This window comes from Festucalex cinctus, chromosome 15 (assembly GCF_051991245.1).
Source record: "Festucalex cinctus isolate MCC-2025b chromosome 15, RoL_Fcin_1.0, whole genome shotgun sequence".
NCBI classification, from domain to species: domain Eukaryota; kingdom Metazoa; phylum Chordata; class Actinopteri; order Syngnathiformes; family Syngnathidae; genus Festucalex; species Festucalex cinctus.
The window spans coordinates 26861109-26878074 of NC_135425.1; the positions used below are offsets into that span (position 1 = coordinate 26861109).

Consider the following 16966-nt stretch of genomic DNA (forward strand, 5'->3'; position numbering starts at 1 on the left):
ACATCATTTGCATAATTGGAACATGCAGCTGTTAAGTGGGTGTGTGTGAGAGCTAAAGTTAGAGATTGCATGTGAGAGATGTATGTATATGTGTGTCTTAACAAAATATGTGAGTGTCAGAGCTTGTGTGAATGTGAGAGACAGTTTGTTCAGTGAGAACTTGTGTGTATGAGTAAGAGAGCTTTTGTGGGTGTGAGAGAATTTTGAGTGTGGTGTGTATGCGAGAGGTACTAAATGTATGTAAGAGGGATAACGTGTGAGTGAGAGCTTGTGCTAACATGAGAGAAATGAGAACGCTTTTGTGGTGTGGGTGTGCGCTTAAGAGCTTGTTTGTGGGAGATGAGAAAGCGAGTGTGAGAGTGGAAGAGTTTGCCTGAATGTAGGAAAAAAAACCTGAGCTTGTGTTGTGTTTTTGTGAGAGAGCGAAAAAGTGAATATGTGAGCGTTTTTTTTTAGTGAGAGCTTGTGTATAATTGTAACAAAGCTTTTGTGGGTGTAGTGTGAGAGACGTAGCAAATATAGTGAGAGCGCGGAAGAGCTTGTGTGCATGTATGAGCTGGAAAATGTGTGAGAGGTTGCATTTGTGGAAGAGAGGGAAAAATATGGGAGAGCTTGTGCGTATGACAAGACTTTTGTAGGTGTGGTGGCGATAAGACAGGTACCAAATATGTGTTGGGGGGGATCACGTGTTTGAGAGCTTTTTGTGAGAGATGAGAGAGTGTGGCAGAGCTTGTGTGAATGTGAGAAACTGATTTTGTGTGTGAGTGGGAGAGACAAAACGTGTATATGTTTGAGAAAACTTTTCTGTTGTGCGCGAGTGGAAGACCTTGTGCTGTGTGTGTGTGAGAGGGGGAGAAGTGTTTGTGAGAGCTTGTGTGCATGTAAGCGACTAATGAGTATGTCGTATGTGAGAGAGGGAGGAGCTTTTTGTGTGTGTTGTGTTTTCGAGAGATCTGCTGCAGTTTTCCAATGGGCTCCTCTCTCATAATAAGACGACACACTTGACGGGACGCTCGCAAACGTGATGCGATCAACGCACTCAAGTTTTGCTGCCGTTTGATGAAGAATTTGCAAGGTCACATGACGTCCATTTCCCGCCACTTCCCTCTTACGTCACGCGCTGCAAACCTTCCGTTCAGACTGGCTGCGAGACACACACAAAAAAAAAAAGTTCTCATGAGTGACAATCTGGAGTGCGAGCACCTCACCATCCTCTTTTTGTTAGAAAATGGAAAAAAACAGAAACACTGGAATGTCACAGACCTTTTTCAATAAAATGCTGAAGGTGAAACAAATGGGAATTGATTGCGTGTGATTGGGCGGATAATATATTAATATTAGCTTAGCATGTTAACTTAGCATGTTAAACTAGCATTAGCTTAGCATTAATTAAGAATTAGCATTAGCTAAGCATTAACTTTGCATGCTAACTTCGCATTAGCTTAGTTTTAGTTTAGCCACCGCATGGCGCCATTTTAGCATTAGCTTAGCAGAAGTTAAGCATTAGCTATGCATTCACTTAGCATGCTAACTTAGCACGAGCTGAGCCAACAGATGACGCCATTTTAGCAGTAGCTTATAGAAACAACATATTAGAAATTTTATTTCAAATTCAAATGTCACCAATTGTTTTACATTTGAACATCTGCTACAAATTTAAAAGGGATGTTTGCGTCATTCAACCATTTTCAGCAGTAAGGCGTTAATATTTTGTCATTTCGGTCAGTCCTGGTATTTTGACTTCGGCCCACCAGCCAGTCTTGCCTAATATGTAGGTCTGACACTTTGTCACTTTATTGATGATGTTTCAGTTTTCTATCTATATTTGAAATTGGCTAAATTGTGGCTCAGTCTCTTGTGGTAAGATGGAGGAAAATAATCATGAAAAAGCAAATTGCCATACACGTGTGATGCGGTAGGTGGCGGTAGTGTCTCAAACGGCTTCCTTGAGCAATCATCCATGAAGGGGAAGAAGAAGTAGTTAAAGAGCTACAGAGGCTTTCCTGAAGTTTGCCAGTTACCTATATTAAATATTGTGGACGTATACAGTAATATATAAAGAATATGTTTGCGCTTAAAGTTTTTAAGAGGCTTTACTTTTATGGGCATGAGGTGATTGTGAGCTCACATCCTGCCGCTTGACTTGTGGAGGCTAACTAGGCTAGCTAAGTTGTCAAGCTAGCTGTCATCACTCGCCTTGTTTTTATTTGCTTTTTTTTTTTTTTTGTCTCCTTGTGTCTTTCCGAGGACAAAACAGAAAACACATGAGCGTGTCTCTGGTGGTCATCCGCTTGGAAATTGCCGACCAGTCTCCAGCCCCGCAAGGCTTCCGCTACTCGGCCGGTGAGTACGCAAGGCACGACACCGAGCATCGTTTGTTGTTGTTAGCCGCCGGCCGGCTAGTTAGCTGGCTAGCTAGCTAACAAGCTACATTTTTTATTTTTTTCTTAATTTATTTGTTGACATCGAATGTACTCGTAATTCGTGTACCGCGAGGCATCTGTGTATGTTACATTAATCTAGCAACTTTTTTTTTTTCATTTTACTACTCGTTAATCCAATTAATTGCTTAATTGTAAGCAATAAATTAAGACGCTAAATCTAACTTTTTAGTTGACAAATTGATTGCAAACAAGATTTGTTAATTAGTACCAATTCAGTTTTATTTCATTACTTAAAGGGGACAGAAAGAAGTAAAACTTATGTTATCTGCAACAACAACAAATAACACAAAGTAGATGTCGAGCAGTCAATATGTTTTTCAATATAACAATTCTACGTAATAATTAAGCAGCATTTCCTTGTGCTATATGTATTTTACCAGTAATTGAGCTTTTGCCAAGTTTTTGAAGATAGAGATAGACTGGGATGATTTTGTTTTACAATCCAGATTGTTCCTGACTTTTTTTTTTTTTTTTTTTTTTTACCTTAACTGGTAAACTTTCATTTTAAACATTATTTTGAGACGTTAAACTCCATCAATTCATTCAATTTTAAAATTTGTAGTCATATCAATAATGGATTAGTGTAGTCTCTGTATCCGCAGCCGCAAACGACACGAATTGCACGTTTCTGTTAAAGTATTTTTTAAATGAAATTTATTAAAGTCCATTTTGCACAAATAAATAGAGCCCTACAAAAAAATTCCTGACTTAGCAGACATGTTGCTATCCATAACAGTTGTAGAGGTCATAGAAAATACTCGATATACATTAGTCGTTTTTGTTGTGGGATGCATTAATATTATGCATTAGTTAAGTTGATTAAAGTGAAGATTTTGTCATCTACGGCAGCCTTACATTCATGATCTGAGTTGAGCACATAATCTACAGTAAACAACTTTGTCCAACTTTTGGAAATCGTTATCCCACAAGCACAAACGCGCCTGCACCAGCTGCCGCTAACGTTTTGTTGTGCATTCCAGTGAGCGGCATGTCGGAGGAGCAGCTGGAGGACAAATCTTTGGGCCTGGCCCGGCTGGCCCTGAGCGGCAAGACGGAGCCGGAGAGGAGCGCCGTCTTGCACCAGCACATGGGCAGCAGGTCCATGGGGGACATGGTCATCGAGACCTTTGAACCCGGACCAGGTGACAATCTCTCGTTTTGCTGTTTTTGTGTTGCGAGCCGGCGGATCTGAAGCTCGCTGGCTTTGATGCCCCCGGCATGTGGGCAAGGAGAGTAGGGGTGGGAACTTGTTGGTATCTCGCCATATGCGATACAAGGCTCACGAGAACGATCATTTCACGATATGACGATACTGTGATTAATGGAATGTAATTCTTTATAGAATAATAATAAGAAATCATTTTAATTGTCAGCAAGTTTTGACAAAATTGTTGAGCAGATTTTTTCTGAATTTCTGTGAAGGCGGCAACTTGTTGCCGTTGTTTACTGGATCTCCACACCAGTAGGTGGCGCCGGTGGCCACAGTGGTTGACAAATTCGCAAATTGCACCCAGCCAGTCAGAGACGAGCTTTTTTTTTAATTTTTATTTATTTGTTTTATTTTAAATCAGAAGTAGCGAATGACTTCCGGAAGCTTCCTGCACTTTTGCGTGTGTAGACGAAGGCGGCGGCGATGGCGGCGATGGTGGCAGTGGGCAGGAAGGAAGTCCAACAGGAGGCTGCACAGACGGCAACGCGGCGGCCGCTCCGGACTCGCCGTCCAAGCAGCTGCCCGATCAAATCTCCTTCTTCAGCGGGAACCCGTCGGTGGAGGTCGTGCACGGGATCATGCATCTCTACAAGACCAAGTTCGTCTTTTTGCTCCATTTTTCACCTCCCACACGTTCTCCTCTTCATCTTCTCCTCCTCCTTCTCTCGCCCTCCTTTTTCTTTCCTCCCTTTGTCCGCCTTCCTCTTCCGATTTCCTCTCTTCATTGTTGTGCTCCTCCTGATCCTTTTCTCCTCCCCCTTTTTGTTTTGTTTTTTTTTCCTCTTTGTTTTGACGCGTCCATCCCGGCAGCAAGATGACGTCGCTGTCGGAGGAGGCGTGTCGCAGCGCCATGGTGTGCATCCTGACGGTGCCGGCCGCCATGACCAGCCACGACCTGATGAAGCTGATGGCGCCCTTCAACGACGTCATGGAGCACATGAAGATCATCCGAGACTCCACCCCCAACCAGTACATGGTGCTCATCAAGTTCAGCACGCAGGTCGCTTTGATCGTTCGTGTGTATTATGGGGAGGTTGCCATACAAAAAAAACATTAGTTTTAGTTTTTTTAAATTGTTGATTTAATATCATTTTCAATTTTTATTTCTTTTAATTAGTTTTCAGCGTGGCCCTGTTAGTTTTTATTCGTTTTAGTTACTTAATAAATGCTTACTTTTACTTATTTTCGGTATTAGTTTTAGTTTTTAAAAGAAACATTTTTTAAAATGTTTTTTTTTTTTCTCAAGAAATGTATCTATTTTTTGTTTAATATTTTTTTTGGTTTAATTTTAAGTTATTTTTTTAACTAGTTTTCAGGATGGTTCTGTTAGTTTTTAGTTATTTAATAAATTCTTAGTTTTAGTTTTGGTTTAGTTAGTTTTAGTATTAGTTTGAGTTATTTTTTAATTAATTTAATTTTAGTTTTTTAAATTAGTGGTTCTGTAATTTTGTATTAGTTTTAGTTCATTTCAGTATTAGTTTTATTTTTTATTTTTTTTATTTAATTTTAATTTTTAAATGTTAAATTAGTTTTCAAGGTGGTTCTTTTAGTTTTTATTAGTTTTGGTTATTTATTAAATGCTTAGTTTCATTTAGTTTCAGTATTAGTTTTAGTTTTCAAAAGAAATGTGTATTTTTTAATGCAATTTATTCTTTTAAAGAAATTGGTATTTTTTTTATTTAATTCATTGTTTAATTTAATTTTAATTTTAATTTTTTAATTAGTTTTCATTGTGGTTCTGTTAGTTTTTATTAGTTTTAGTTAATGAATAAATGCTTAGTTTTAGTTAGTTTCAGTATTAGTTTTAGCTTTTAAAAGAAATGTGTGTTGTTGTTTTTTCATGTAATTTATTTTTAAAGAAATGTGTATTTTTTAAAATGTAATTTTATTTTTTGATTTAGGAAATAGTTTCAAATAGTTTTAGTTAACTTGCTGTACACGAGTACAGAGAGGAAGAAAAACAACTGATTGTATTATTGACAGCATTTTTGTGCTACTCCAAACCGACTCAATTTGACCGCCAAAAGTCCAAACAAATAAAAAAGTGTCAACAAAAAAACCGTTTCCAGGCGGACGCCGACAGCTTCTACACGACGTGCAACGGGCGCCAGTTCAACTCCATCGAAGAGGCCGTTTGCCAGCTGGTCTACGTGGAGCGCGCCGAGGTCATCAGGTCGGAGGAGGCGAGTGTCGCGGCCCGCCGGCATTTTCGCGTATGGCGCCGACGGCGCCGCCATTTTCTTCTTCTTCTTCCTCGTCCTCGTCCAGGGCGCCAGTTTGCCGGTGATGGAGCTGACGGAGCTCCCCAAGTGCACCGTGTGTCTGGAGCGCATGGACGAGTCGGTCAACGGCATCCTCACCACGCTGTGCAACCACAGCTTCCACAGTCAGTGTCTGCAACGCTGGGAGGACGCCTCGTAAGTTGCAAAACACAAAAACTCACCTTCCCGTTTCACTTTTTTTTTTCTCTCACAAATAACACATTTTTAGTCCTTCCTCATACCAAAAACAAAATGTAGGGATGCACCATATTAGCCATTTTCAACCGATAAAGCAAACATTTAGAATGTGTCAATGTCAGCCGATAATTGTTTGCAAAATGAACTTGATTACAAATGTACAAATATTTATTATTTATTTATAAAGATTTCTTCATTATCTGCATGAAATCAAATTGGTTGATAATTGCCGGTAATTTTCGGCAAATTTCTTTATCTGGTGAATGTATATCACGTTAAATTGGTTGATAATTGCCGATAATTATCGGCGGATTTCTTTATCATCTTGTTTTTCTGTATAAAATCAAATATGTCGATAATTCCTGATAATTTTCTGCAAATTTCTTTATTGTCTGGTTAATCTGTATGATGTCAAATTGGTTGATAATTGTTGATAATTATCGCCGGATTTCTTTATCTGGTTTATATGAAATCAAATTGGTTGAGAATTATCGGCCACCGATATTATTGTGCATCACTTAATTAAAAAAAAAAAAAAAAAAAAGTATTTTCACAGACTTTATCATTCGCATAACAATATTGGAAAGTCATTTTGTCCATTTCATAGCTGCAATGAGAAAAAAAAATGTCTTTAAAAAATGCCGATAAACATTCAATGTACATTTTTCATGGAAAATGGGAGGAGTACATGAAAAATCTAAACTACACCTCCTTGGACGCCAAACCACGCAAATATGCGTAAGTGCATACGTAGCGAAAATCAGGCTGAGAATCCGCAAGATTCTCCCCATAAACAATCCATGAACTCTAGCGTAGCAACCGTTGCTATGCTAAAGTTCATGACCCCCCAAAAAACTGGCCTCTGATTGGTCTATTGCCATTTTGTTTGAGTGGTGTAATAATGCATATTAATTACGCATATAAGCCGACCGTGCTGTATCTTGCTGTGCCTATGTTGGCGGCCATGTTGGCGGCCATGTTGGCAGGGGCGACAATCTTATCAAAGGCAATAATACATGGGAAGAAAAAGTTGTAATTTGCTTGTTTAATTTTCATAAGGTTTCCATACAGCATCAAAACTTTATTATCAATACTAGGGCTGGGAAATATCTAAAAAATTGATATATATGTATATCGTTATCACGATCGTTGTCAGGTGTCCCGTGTGTCGCTACTGTCAGACTCCCGAGCCGGTGGAAGAAAACAAATGCTTCGAGTGCGGCGTGCAGGAGGTAAGGCGCGCCTTGCTCCTCGGCGCTCCCCTGGGTGGTAACCTTTGACCTCCTCCCGGAAGAACCTGTGGATCTGCCTGATCTGCGGCCACATCGGCTGCGGCCGCTACATCAGCCGCCACGCCTACAAGCACTTTGAGGAGACGCAGCACACCTACGCCATGCAGCTCACCAACCACCGCGTCTGGGACTACGCCGGAGGTAGACCCGCCCACCGCGCCACCGCGCCTCTCTCGTCCAATCGCGCCTCGGCTCCAACTTCCTCGTAACCGAGAGTCACTTTTATGGCAAAAAAAAAAAAAACGTCCGATGAATCGTGAGTAAATTCAATAGGGATGTAACGATATCCAAAAATCATGATACGATGTCATCACGATTCGGGGTGGCGACCTCACGACGCGATACGATATGCGATGCGAGGATCACGATTGTCGATATATTGCTAAGGTCATAAATCCACGATGATCTACGATAAAACTAATCAGAAAATAATAAATAAAAATAATAATTATAAAATAAATATCAATAAATAATAAAAAAAAATACATAAAATCATAGAATAATATAAATATAATAAATACAAATAAATAATATAGATATAATAATAATAATAATAATAATAAAAAAAAATAAACTGAAGAGTCTTCTTCGCCTGAAGACTTGCGTCCATTTCCCCACCACTTTATGCGGCGCTCCCCCTAGTGGCCCGCCAAGTAATTGCTTAATAAGCCATGAACAATGGAGTCATTCTAGTGGCTGTATATTAACTAGAAAAATCGAAATACTTGCATTGACGTATCGATAATCTATCGGGAGACCAAGTGTCACGATTTATTGTGACATTGATACATCGTCACACTCCTAATATCTACATTTCAACTTGTCTTTAAAGCCACAGACGATGCTTCAACAAGTAAACGAGTGCAGCTAGCTTGCCTGTTAGCTACAAATCAGCTCAATAACTTCTTGTCGGCTGCGTGCGTTTACCAAAAAGGTCCGTGTAGAAACATGGACGGTGGCGCAAATGGGACATTTGCAATCAACCTCTATTTATCTGACTTGGCAACAAATACTGTCATTAAAAGTAAAAAAAATAAACCAATTATTATAATTAATATAATTATTAAAAATAATGGAAAAAATAAAAAAATGAAATAAAAAATAAATAAAAATTACTATAATTATTAATAATATAATTACTAATAATAATTGACAAAATAAAAAAACTGAAATAAAAACTAACTGATGAAACGCAACACCAGTTCAACATTTCGAAGCGCTAGTCGTGTTAGCGCACAGGTCTTGACGTTAGCGCGTCGCTAACGCGCCTCTCTCGTCTGGTCTGGTCTGGTCTGGTCAGACAATTACGTGCACCGGCTGGTGGCGAGCAAGACGGACGGCAAGATGGTGCAGTATGAGTGCGAGGGGGACACCTGCCAGGCGGAGAAGATCGACGCTCTGCAGCTGGAGGTAAACTTGTATTTTTTTTTTTGTGTGTGCCGCCGCCGTCGCGCTAACGTCGGCTTCTCCCGCAGTACTCGTACCTGCTGACCAGCCAGCTGGAGTCGCAGCGAGTCTACTGGGAGAACAAGATCGCACATCTGGAGAAGGACACGGGCGAGGAGGTGAGCGACCGCGTCGTCGCCGCCGTCACGGAGACTGGCCGTCGCTCACGCGCGCGCATCTCTGAGACAGATCAACCACATGAAGGCAAAGTTTAAGGAGACTTTGGAGCGCTGCGACAACCTGGAACGCCGACTGGCCGAAATCAACAAAGACAAGCAGAGCACAGAGAAGAAGTAAGTGTGACCTCCGCCGAGGCACCTTGCCCACAAATGGAGATTAAAAAATAGCCAATTTTCATGCCAAAAATATCAGATTTCTGGTTCGAAATGCGCCATGCAGGCGTAATAGAGGATCATTGTGTCAAACGCTCGCCTTCATGTGGTCGTCTCCCTCACTTCCTGCTCGTTAATGACTTCCAGGCAGAGGCGACAAAGGTGTGACACAGGGTTATTATTATAGTTTTGCCATTTTTCTTTTTTTTTTCTTTTTCTTTTTTATTTTTTTGTAAGGGCATTTTCGTTTCTATTTTATTTCATTAACGATTTGTTTTGGTTTTTAATTTTAGTTAGTTTTTTTTATGTTATTTTTAGCTAATTAAAATAACCATGCTCACGGGGTAGGAGGGATTGATCGATTAGGAGCGCCAATATTCAGCATTTTGACCAATATTGGCCTTTAAAAATTTTTTTTTTAAAAGAGTATAGTATTATAGTAAAAAAATGTTGTGTGTTCTGTTTTTTTCAAAAGCATTTTTGTTTTTATTTTATTTCATTAACATCATTTTTTTTTTTCATTTTTAGTGAATTAAAATCACCTTGGCAGCATTTGCAGCGTCGGCAAAGACAGGCGCCAGAAACAAAGGAAGCTCATGCGTCCGAATGATGCTGCAGATTTGGCAAAATGTTGTTTTGGGCGCGTGGCAGGTGCACGCAGCTGAGCGGCCGCGTGGTCAAACTGTGCCAGGAGCTGAAGGAGGAGCAGGAGATGAACAAATGCCTGCGGGCCAATCAGACGCAGCTTCAGACCCGACTAGCCGATGAGGAGCGCAGAGCCAAAGAAAGCGGTGAGAAGACGCGCACGCACGCACACGCACTCAACATGATGTCAAAGTCTTCGAACTTATAGATTACAATCATCTCATTTGCATGTCTTCGGAACCGATTTTCAAGCGTTTGATGATGATGACGTACGTTTAATTTCACGTTTTGAATGACGTCTGCATCATTACATTTACTCAAATCAGCTTCTTTTTTTTTGGGCATTAGAGTATTTAATAATGCCAATAATTAGAATTATTTTACTTTTTTATTTTAATGTAGTTTTAATTCATTTTAATGTAATTTAATTTAATTATAATAACAACAATAATGTCAAAGTTGATCAATTAAAGTTTAAAAATGCAATTGAAATTCCATTCAAAAACATCTTAGTTGTATTTAGGCATTATTAATTCCATGAACGATTTCTGTCCAAAAATTTCGTGCATTTAAATATGAACTTGAAATATGTCAAAGCAGTCAAATTTTCTTAAAATGATGCAAAAAAAAAATAATGTGTTTAATAACACCATTAAAACTGTCACTCAAGCTTTTATGGTTACTTATTAAATTGATTATATATTGTCATTCTAAATGTTATGCTATTGAACATTGAATTTTTAATAATGCCGTTTAAAAGTAAAATAAAACAGATGTCATAGTAGTTGAATATCAACAAATGTTTTAACAATTGTACAATAATAAATAAATACATCAGTAATACATAAATACAATTAACAATTTGTAATTGAATTTATTTTTTAATAATGCCGTTTAAAGTAAAATAAAACAATGTCATAGTAGAATTCAAACAAATGTTTTAACAATTGTACAATTTCGTACAATAAAACATAAATACACAAATAATACGTAAATACAATTGTTTAACAATAATTTTAACAAATGGATTCAAGAGTTGTAGAATGCCATTTATTTATTTCAATAACGCCATTAAAAATATCAAAGTTTAATATTGCCATAAAATGATCTTAATCACGGTCGTTGAACGAGACGGTTAAAAGTTTTGGTTGTAGCCATTGCAATGTTTAATAAATGGCAGAAATAGCTGAATTATATCAAATGTCCCCGCATATGCAAATGAGGAAGCGTGGTCATGGCGCTCGTATGCAAATGAGGCCCGTTGTTGCGGTGGCGGCGGCGGCGTTTGTTTTGCGTCCAGGCGAGCAGAAGGATCGCGCGGCGGCGGATCTTCAGGACCAGCTGCGCGACGTCATGTTCTACTTGGACTCGCAGCGGCAAATCCAACATCTTCCCGACGAGGCGCGCAGCGAGATCCAGGAGGGCCAAATCAACATCGCGGCGGGACCCGCCGCCGCCGACAATGGCGGGAAAGCCGACCGAGGCCGGAGGGGGCGCGGCAGGAAGAGGAAGTAGAAGTGTCGCAAAGACTGACACGTCAAGCATGTAAATACATTTTAGTTTTTTTTCTAAATCTATTTATCAGGCAGAGATGCTGCGTTTCCTCGTCCGTGCCTTTCACGCAGTGAAAAAAAATTGACATCCATCACAAACGGCAACATTTTGTGCAACATGCTGTAAATGAAGACAAATGGCGCACTGTATCGGATCAAAACCAAATCCAGAATTAATAAAAGGAAAATCAAATGTCAAGTAAGTCGTGTCATCACTGTACGCTCGGACAAGTCCAACACGATTACTAACAATTTTCATCGTGAGTACACTTTTGGCTGCCGTGATTCGATTAACATGATCACATGACTTTTTAGGATTGCAGGCTTAATTGGAGAATTCTTGGAGAAATTCTTCGGATTTATTTTATTTTTTTTTTCAAACTTTCATTTTGCACTAAAGACTCGGGATGTTCAATACCTTTTTTTTTTTCTTTTTTTTTTTCCTTTTGACTTTTTTTGGGTCAAAATGACCCAACAAGTTTTTTTATGCTATGAAACGTAACAATTAGTCTGTTGATGTGCAATGAAAACGGTTAACAAGCTTTATGTATATACAAAAATAACAATAATACATAGTGGGTTGGTAACATTAACCCGGGTCAAAATGACCCAATAAGTTTTTTTTTGCTATGAAACTGAACAATTTGTTAGTCTGTTGATGTGCAATGAAAATGGTTAATTATTTTAAAAAAAATTATAATAATAATAATAATACTTAGTGGGTTGGTAACATTAACCCGGGTCAAAATGACCCAACAAGATTTTTTGCAATGAAACTTCGCAATTTGTTAGTCTGTTGATGTTTGATGTGCAATGAAAATGGTTAATAATAAGCTATTTAAAAAATAATAATAATAAAAAAATTAGGTTTTGGAATATGAAATATACAAATTGAAGGCCTGCAAATAGTAGCATTTGATGTTAGAAATGGTTTGTTTGAAATATTTGCAATGAAAGCGGTTTATCTTTATCGGGATGCATTTTTATTTGTCATCAAATCCATCCCCGGGTCAAATTGACCCGGGAACATTCCTCCTCTTCCTGAGGAAAGAGAGTCAAATCTGTTTGGTTTTAACGATGACGCAACTATTTGCCTTTGCTGCAAGCTGCTGTGGGATGTCGGCCGCATTGCTGCGCGAGGCGTGTCCTCGTTTTTGGCAGCTTGACGAAACGTTTTTTTGCCGCGCACGCAAATGTCGCCAACTTTGCATTTGCATCCCGCGCAACTCGGCGGACCGATTGGAATCGGATTGGTTCTCGGAAAAAAAAATGTTTGCCTTTTATTTTTTGAATTTGTTTGTTTCAATTTTGAAGGCATAATGTCGCCGATGCTAGTTTTGTTAGCCTGCCTATGTTGATTCCCATTATATGTTAGCATTAAGCTAGCTGACTCATCGGCCAAATGTTTCTTTTTTTGCCACTTTTTTTTTTTTTATATAATGTAATGTTTTGGGGGGATTTTTTTATTATTTTTTTTATTATGTTTTGGGGGGATTTTTTTTTATTTTTTTTAAATAATTTATGTTTTGGGGGGATTATTATTTTTTTTTTGAGAAGACCAACTGTTAAAATTTAGGACATAAATGCAGTTCAGTGTCGTGCTGGTACTTTTTTTTTTTTTTTTTTTGCTGACTGTTTTTTCCATTAGGCCGAACAAAAGGAGGAAGTGTTGTAACGCTCTGTCTGTCATATGAGAGCAGGATGAAGGAGGCGGAGCCGACAAAAGGTCACGCACACACACACACACGCACACACACACAGAAAGTTGTCTTGCGCACGCACGCACGCAACAATGGAGTTGAGTAGCGCGGCCGTCTCGTCAGTGCGAGCACGTTGAAGGCAACGCAGGTGAGTCACCTTTTTTGTTTGTTTGGCACGTTGGAGAACGCTTGTTGGCGTGAAAGCTTGCTCGTCTTTTCTGTCTGTGTGTGTGTGTGTGAGCGGACGGACGGACGGACGAGAGAGTTCCTGGCATGCGGCCTCCTCCTCGCAGGTCCGTGCTTGCGACAACCTGGAAAAAAGATCTCATCTCGGGTCTTGAATGTCTGTCGTACGTTTGAGTCTGTCGTCTGGAGTCGCAGCCGCGTTTGCCGTCCGCGTCTCATGCGTTCTATAATTACAGCAACAAATAAAAAAAAAAAATATATATATATATATATAGTCAAACGGCTATAATCCTACACATATTTACATTTGTAAATGTTCATTAATATGTTCTGTCCCATTTTTTAAAAATAAACAAATGGAATGAAATAATTATTTTGAATATTTTTTTTATTAATATATTTTAATTTTATTATTTTATTGTATTTTTATGATAAATTTATTAGTATTTTATTAGCTTTTAATTTATAATGTATTTTATTTTATTAAAAATTTTTTTTTTCATTTTTATTAGTTTTATTAATTTATTTTTTTAATTTATTTTATTTCATTATTATTATTGTATTTTATTATTAATTTATTTAGTATTTTATTATTTTTAATTATTTTTTTATTTTATTAATGTTGTTTTTATTTCATATTACTATTATTATAAGTATGAAGGTTCCCGCCCCTCGTCTGTACGTTGCTTCTGAATGTCTTACGTCATGTCTGTCACGCGGTTGATTTGGAAGAAGTTTCATCCGTGTTGGCGGTTCCTTGAGGGTGCACGTTTACGCCAGACGATTTTATTGAGCGGGAAAGAGCCGCTGACGTTCGAGTCCAAACTTTCGCAAAAAATGACACCAAGACGGCAGCCGATTGTCATGATTCAAACGCGCTTTTTTTTTTTTTTTTTGGATTGCGCAACGAGCATGTCGGTTAAAAAAAAAAACAAAAAAAAAACTCCTCCAAGGAAGTTGCCTGAAAGGATTTAACAGTCGTAAAAGTGCTTTTAAACAATGTCACGCTTGATTTGTACGTTGTGTAACGTTTCACTCAAACTCGCGCCAGCTGCGAGGAAACCGCAGGAAGTGGCCGATGATGTCATCATGGCGGAGAGGCCAAAAAGTGTGCGTGTCATGTTTAAATCAACGCTTTCTTTGAGTGAGGAACACAAAAAAAAAATGTTGTCGATTTACAGGTTCTGTGACTGGCCGGTTTTGAAAGGTCGCCGGAAGGTCAGCGCTCACCGACAGCCAATCAGAGGTGAGCTCACTCCATGTTTGATTATTATTATTGTCGCCACTACTTTTGCCGTGTCCCAGCCGATCAATTGTTGAACTTAAAAAAAAAAAAAAAAAAAAAAAAAAAAGTCACAATATTGTAAAACAATAAAGAGCTCATACTAAAAAAAATTGAAATAAAATAAACAAAATAAAAATAAAGGAAATAAAATTTAAAAAAATAAAATAAATAAAAATAGAAATAAAATAAAGGAAATAAAATAAAAAAAATAAAAAATAAAATAAATACGAATAATTAAAATATAAAATAACAAACGGAAATAAAACAACAACAAAACAAAATCAACAATATTGTGCTTTTGTACATAACAGCAACACATAAACTAGGGCTATAATGATAGATACAGTTCTAGCACCCCCTGGTGGCTAGTTTTTTAGTACAATTTAATTTTCATTAGGGATGTTTTGGCCCTTCCATGCTTAAAATCGACGCTCGTTGTCAGATGAAAGGGCCGTAATATAATTGTAGTTAATTGTATATTTATAGTTTTTGAATTTTAGTCTTTTAGTTTGTTTTTTTCATTAGTTTTTTTGCATACAACGTTAATGTCCAAAAACAAAATGGCCGACATGCAACGCGAACGATTTTCTTCCTCTTGCGTCAGATGACGGACCAGGACAGCAGCTCGTCGGCCTCCCACACGGAAGAGGAGGAGGATGAGCAGATGGAGGCGGAGACGGGCCCGGCCCCGCCCCCGGCTCCGCCCGCCGCCGCCAGCCTCTCGGACGTGTCGTCCACGCTGCGCGCCGTCATCCGCATCAAGCACAAGTACCAGGCCCTGAAGAAGCGGCGGCAGGAGATGGGGCAGCTGATGGGCGGCGTCCCGGGGGCGCCGTCCCGCGCCAGCCCCAAGATCTTCACCTTCGACCCCGTCCCCGCCTCCGCCTGGCCGCCGCCCACCCGCAAGAAGAGGAAGAAGAAGCGGCGGGTGCTCTACCCCGACAGGAGGCGGCGCAAGGCGCCGGCGCACGAGCACAGCCCGGCCGAGTTTTGCCTCTACCTGCTCAGCGCCATCCTCTTCGTGCAGGTGAGCGCACGACACCATCACCAACACGAAACGTTAACGTCAACCGCTTGACGCAAAATGAAAATGAATCCGATGAATCGCAAAAGACACTCGGCCAAATAACGCAAACTTGCGGCAGGTGTACAACGCCATCGAGAACCTGGACGACCATGTGATCCGCTACGACCTGGATGGCCTGGAGAAGACGCTGCGCAGGGAGGTGTTGGGCCAGCAGGGGGCGGTGGAGCTGCTCATGTGGCACCTGAGGGACTTCCTGTCCACGTACGTGCACAACCGGCCGCTGGTGCTGTCCCTGCACGGGCCCAGCGGCGTGGGCAAGAGCCACCTGGGCCGCCTGCTGGCGGGGCACTTCCGCTCGGTGCTGGGCGAGCCCCTGGTGCTGCAGTACTTTGCGCGCCACCGCTGCCCCCCGGAGGCCGAGGCCCCGCGCTGCGCCCGGCAGCTGCTGTCGCTGGTGGCGGCGGCGGTCGAGCTGGGCGAGCGCGAGGAGAAGATCCCGCTCTTGGTGCTGGACGAGGCCGAGCACGTGCGCGCCGAGGTCCTGGACGCCCTGCTGGGCCTGCTGCGCTCGGCCCCGGCCAACCAGTACCTCAACGCCGTCTACGTCTTCCTGGGCAGCCTGGGGCACGAGCGCATCGCCGAGCACCTGCTGCGCAACGCCTCCGCCGCCGCCATGGCGCGCGAGCTGACGCCGGCGCTGCGCCGCCGCCTGGCCGAGCGCCACCCGCTCTGGGCCGAGGCGGTGCTGGTGCCGCTGGGCCTCCTGGAGAGGAGCCACGTGATGGAGTGCTTCTTGGACGAGATGAGCCGAGAGGGGTTCTACCCGGACCGCGCCCACATCCAGCGGCTGGCGGCCGAGGTCCAGTACTATCCCGCCGTGGGGGGGCGGGAGTACTCGGTCACCGGCTGCAAGCAGGTGGTGGCCAAGGTCAATTTGCTGTGAGGGGGCGGGACCGTGCAGGGCAAAGGGAGGGGCCAGCGCAGGAGAGGACAAATAGGATGGGACCGAGTAAGATGGAACGGTACTCAAAGAGGATGGGACAGAACGGAACAGGAGCGGAGAAGGACGGCACGAGCCTATAAAGGGACAGGACAGTGCGGAGAACGCGGCATGGAACAGGACTCAGTGGGGACAGGGTAGGAAAGGACATTCCAGAACAGGACAGAATGGCACAGCGTGTGAAGGTACAGGACAGGATGGGAGAAGACAAATAGGATGGGACAGAGTAGTGAGATGGAACAGGACTCAAAGAGGATGGGACAGAACGGAACAGGACAAAGCGCAATGGGGAAGGATGGGACAACCCTATAAAGGGACAGGATAAAGCAAGGTAGGACAGTGCAGATTAGGCGGCATGGAACAGGACTCATTGGGGACAAGGGTAGG

At 41.1% G+C, this 16966-nt stretch overlaps 2 protein-coding genes across 8 annotated transcripts; both read left to right on the forward strand.

The window, feature by feature from the left end:
• Positions 1 to 1897: 1897 nt before the first annotated feature.
• brap (BRCA1 associated protein) lies at positions 1898 to 13179 on the forward strand. 3 transcript variants are annotated; one of them, XM_077496986.1, is made up of 14 exons: positions 1902 to 2343; positions 3425 to 3586; positions 4063 to 4252; positions 4465 to 4654; positions 5724 to 5837; positions 5923 to 6071; positions 7270 to 7345; positions 7408 to 7546; positions 8706 to 8815; positions 8881 to 8970; positions 9041 to 9144; positions 9835 to 9974; positions 11129 to 11373; positions 13030 to 13179. In XM_077496986.1, the coding sequence occupies exons 1-13, from the start codon at positions 2265 to 2267 to the stop codon at positions 11341 to 11343; spliced, it is 1758 nt and encodes a 585-aa protein (XP_077353112.1). In that variant the 5' UTR covers positions 1902 to 2264; the 3' UTR covers positions 11344 to 11373; positions 13030 to 13179. The 3 variants fall into 3 exon arrangements, with proteins under 3 accessions (XP_077353113.1, XP_077353112.1, XP_077353111.1); XM_077496985.1 differs by lacking the exon at positions 13030 to 13179 and having other exon boundaries at positions 1904 to 2343; positions 11129 to 11580; XM_077496987.1 differs by lacking the exons at positions 11129 to 11373; positions 13030 to 13179 and having other exon boundaries at positions 1898 to 2343; positions 9712 to 9853.
• tor4aa (torsin family 4, member Aa) lies at positions 13146 to 16658 on the forward strand. 5 transcript variants are annotated; one of them, XM_077496997.1, is made up of 5 exons: positions 13255 to 13374; positions 14319 to 14377; positions 14449 to 14513; positions 15157 to 15579; positions 15698 to 16658. In XM_077496997.1, the coding sequence occupies exons 4-5, from the start codon at positions 15157 to 15159 to the stop codon at positions 16520 to 16522; spliced, it is 1248 nt and encodes a 415-aa protein (XP_077353123.1). In that variant the 5' UTR covers positions 13255 to 13374; positions 14319 to 14377; positions 14449 to 14513; the 3' UTR covers positions 16523 to 16658. The 5 variants fall into 5 exon arrangements, with proteins under 5 accessions (XP_077353120.1, XP_077353124.1, XP_077353123.1 ...); XM_077496994.1 differs by lacking the exons at positions 13255 to 13374; positions 14319 to 14377 and adding an exon at positions 13146 to 13229; XM_077496998.1 differs by lacking the exon at positions 14319 to 14377 and having other exon boundaries at positions 13249 to 13374.
• The last annotated feature ends 308 nt before the right edge of the window (positions 16659 to 16966 follow it).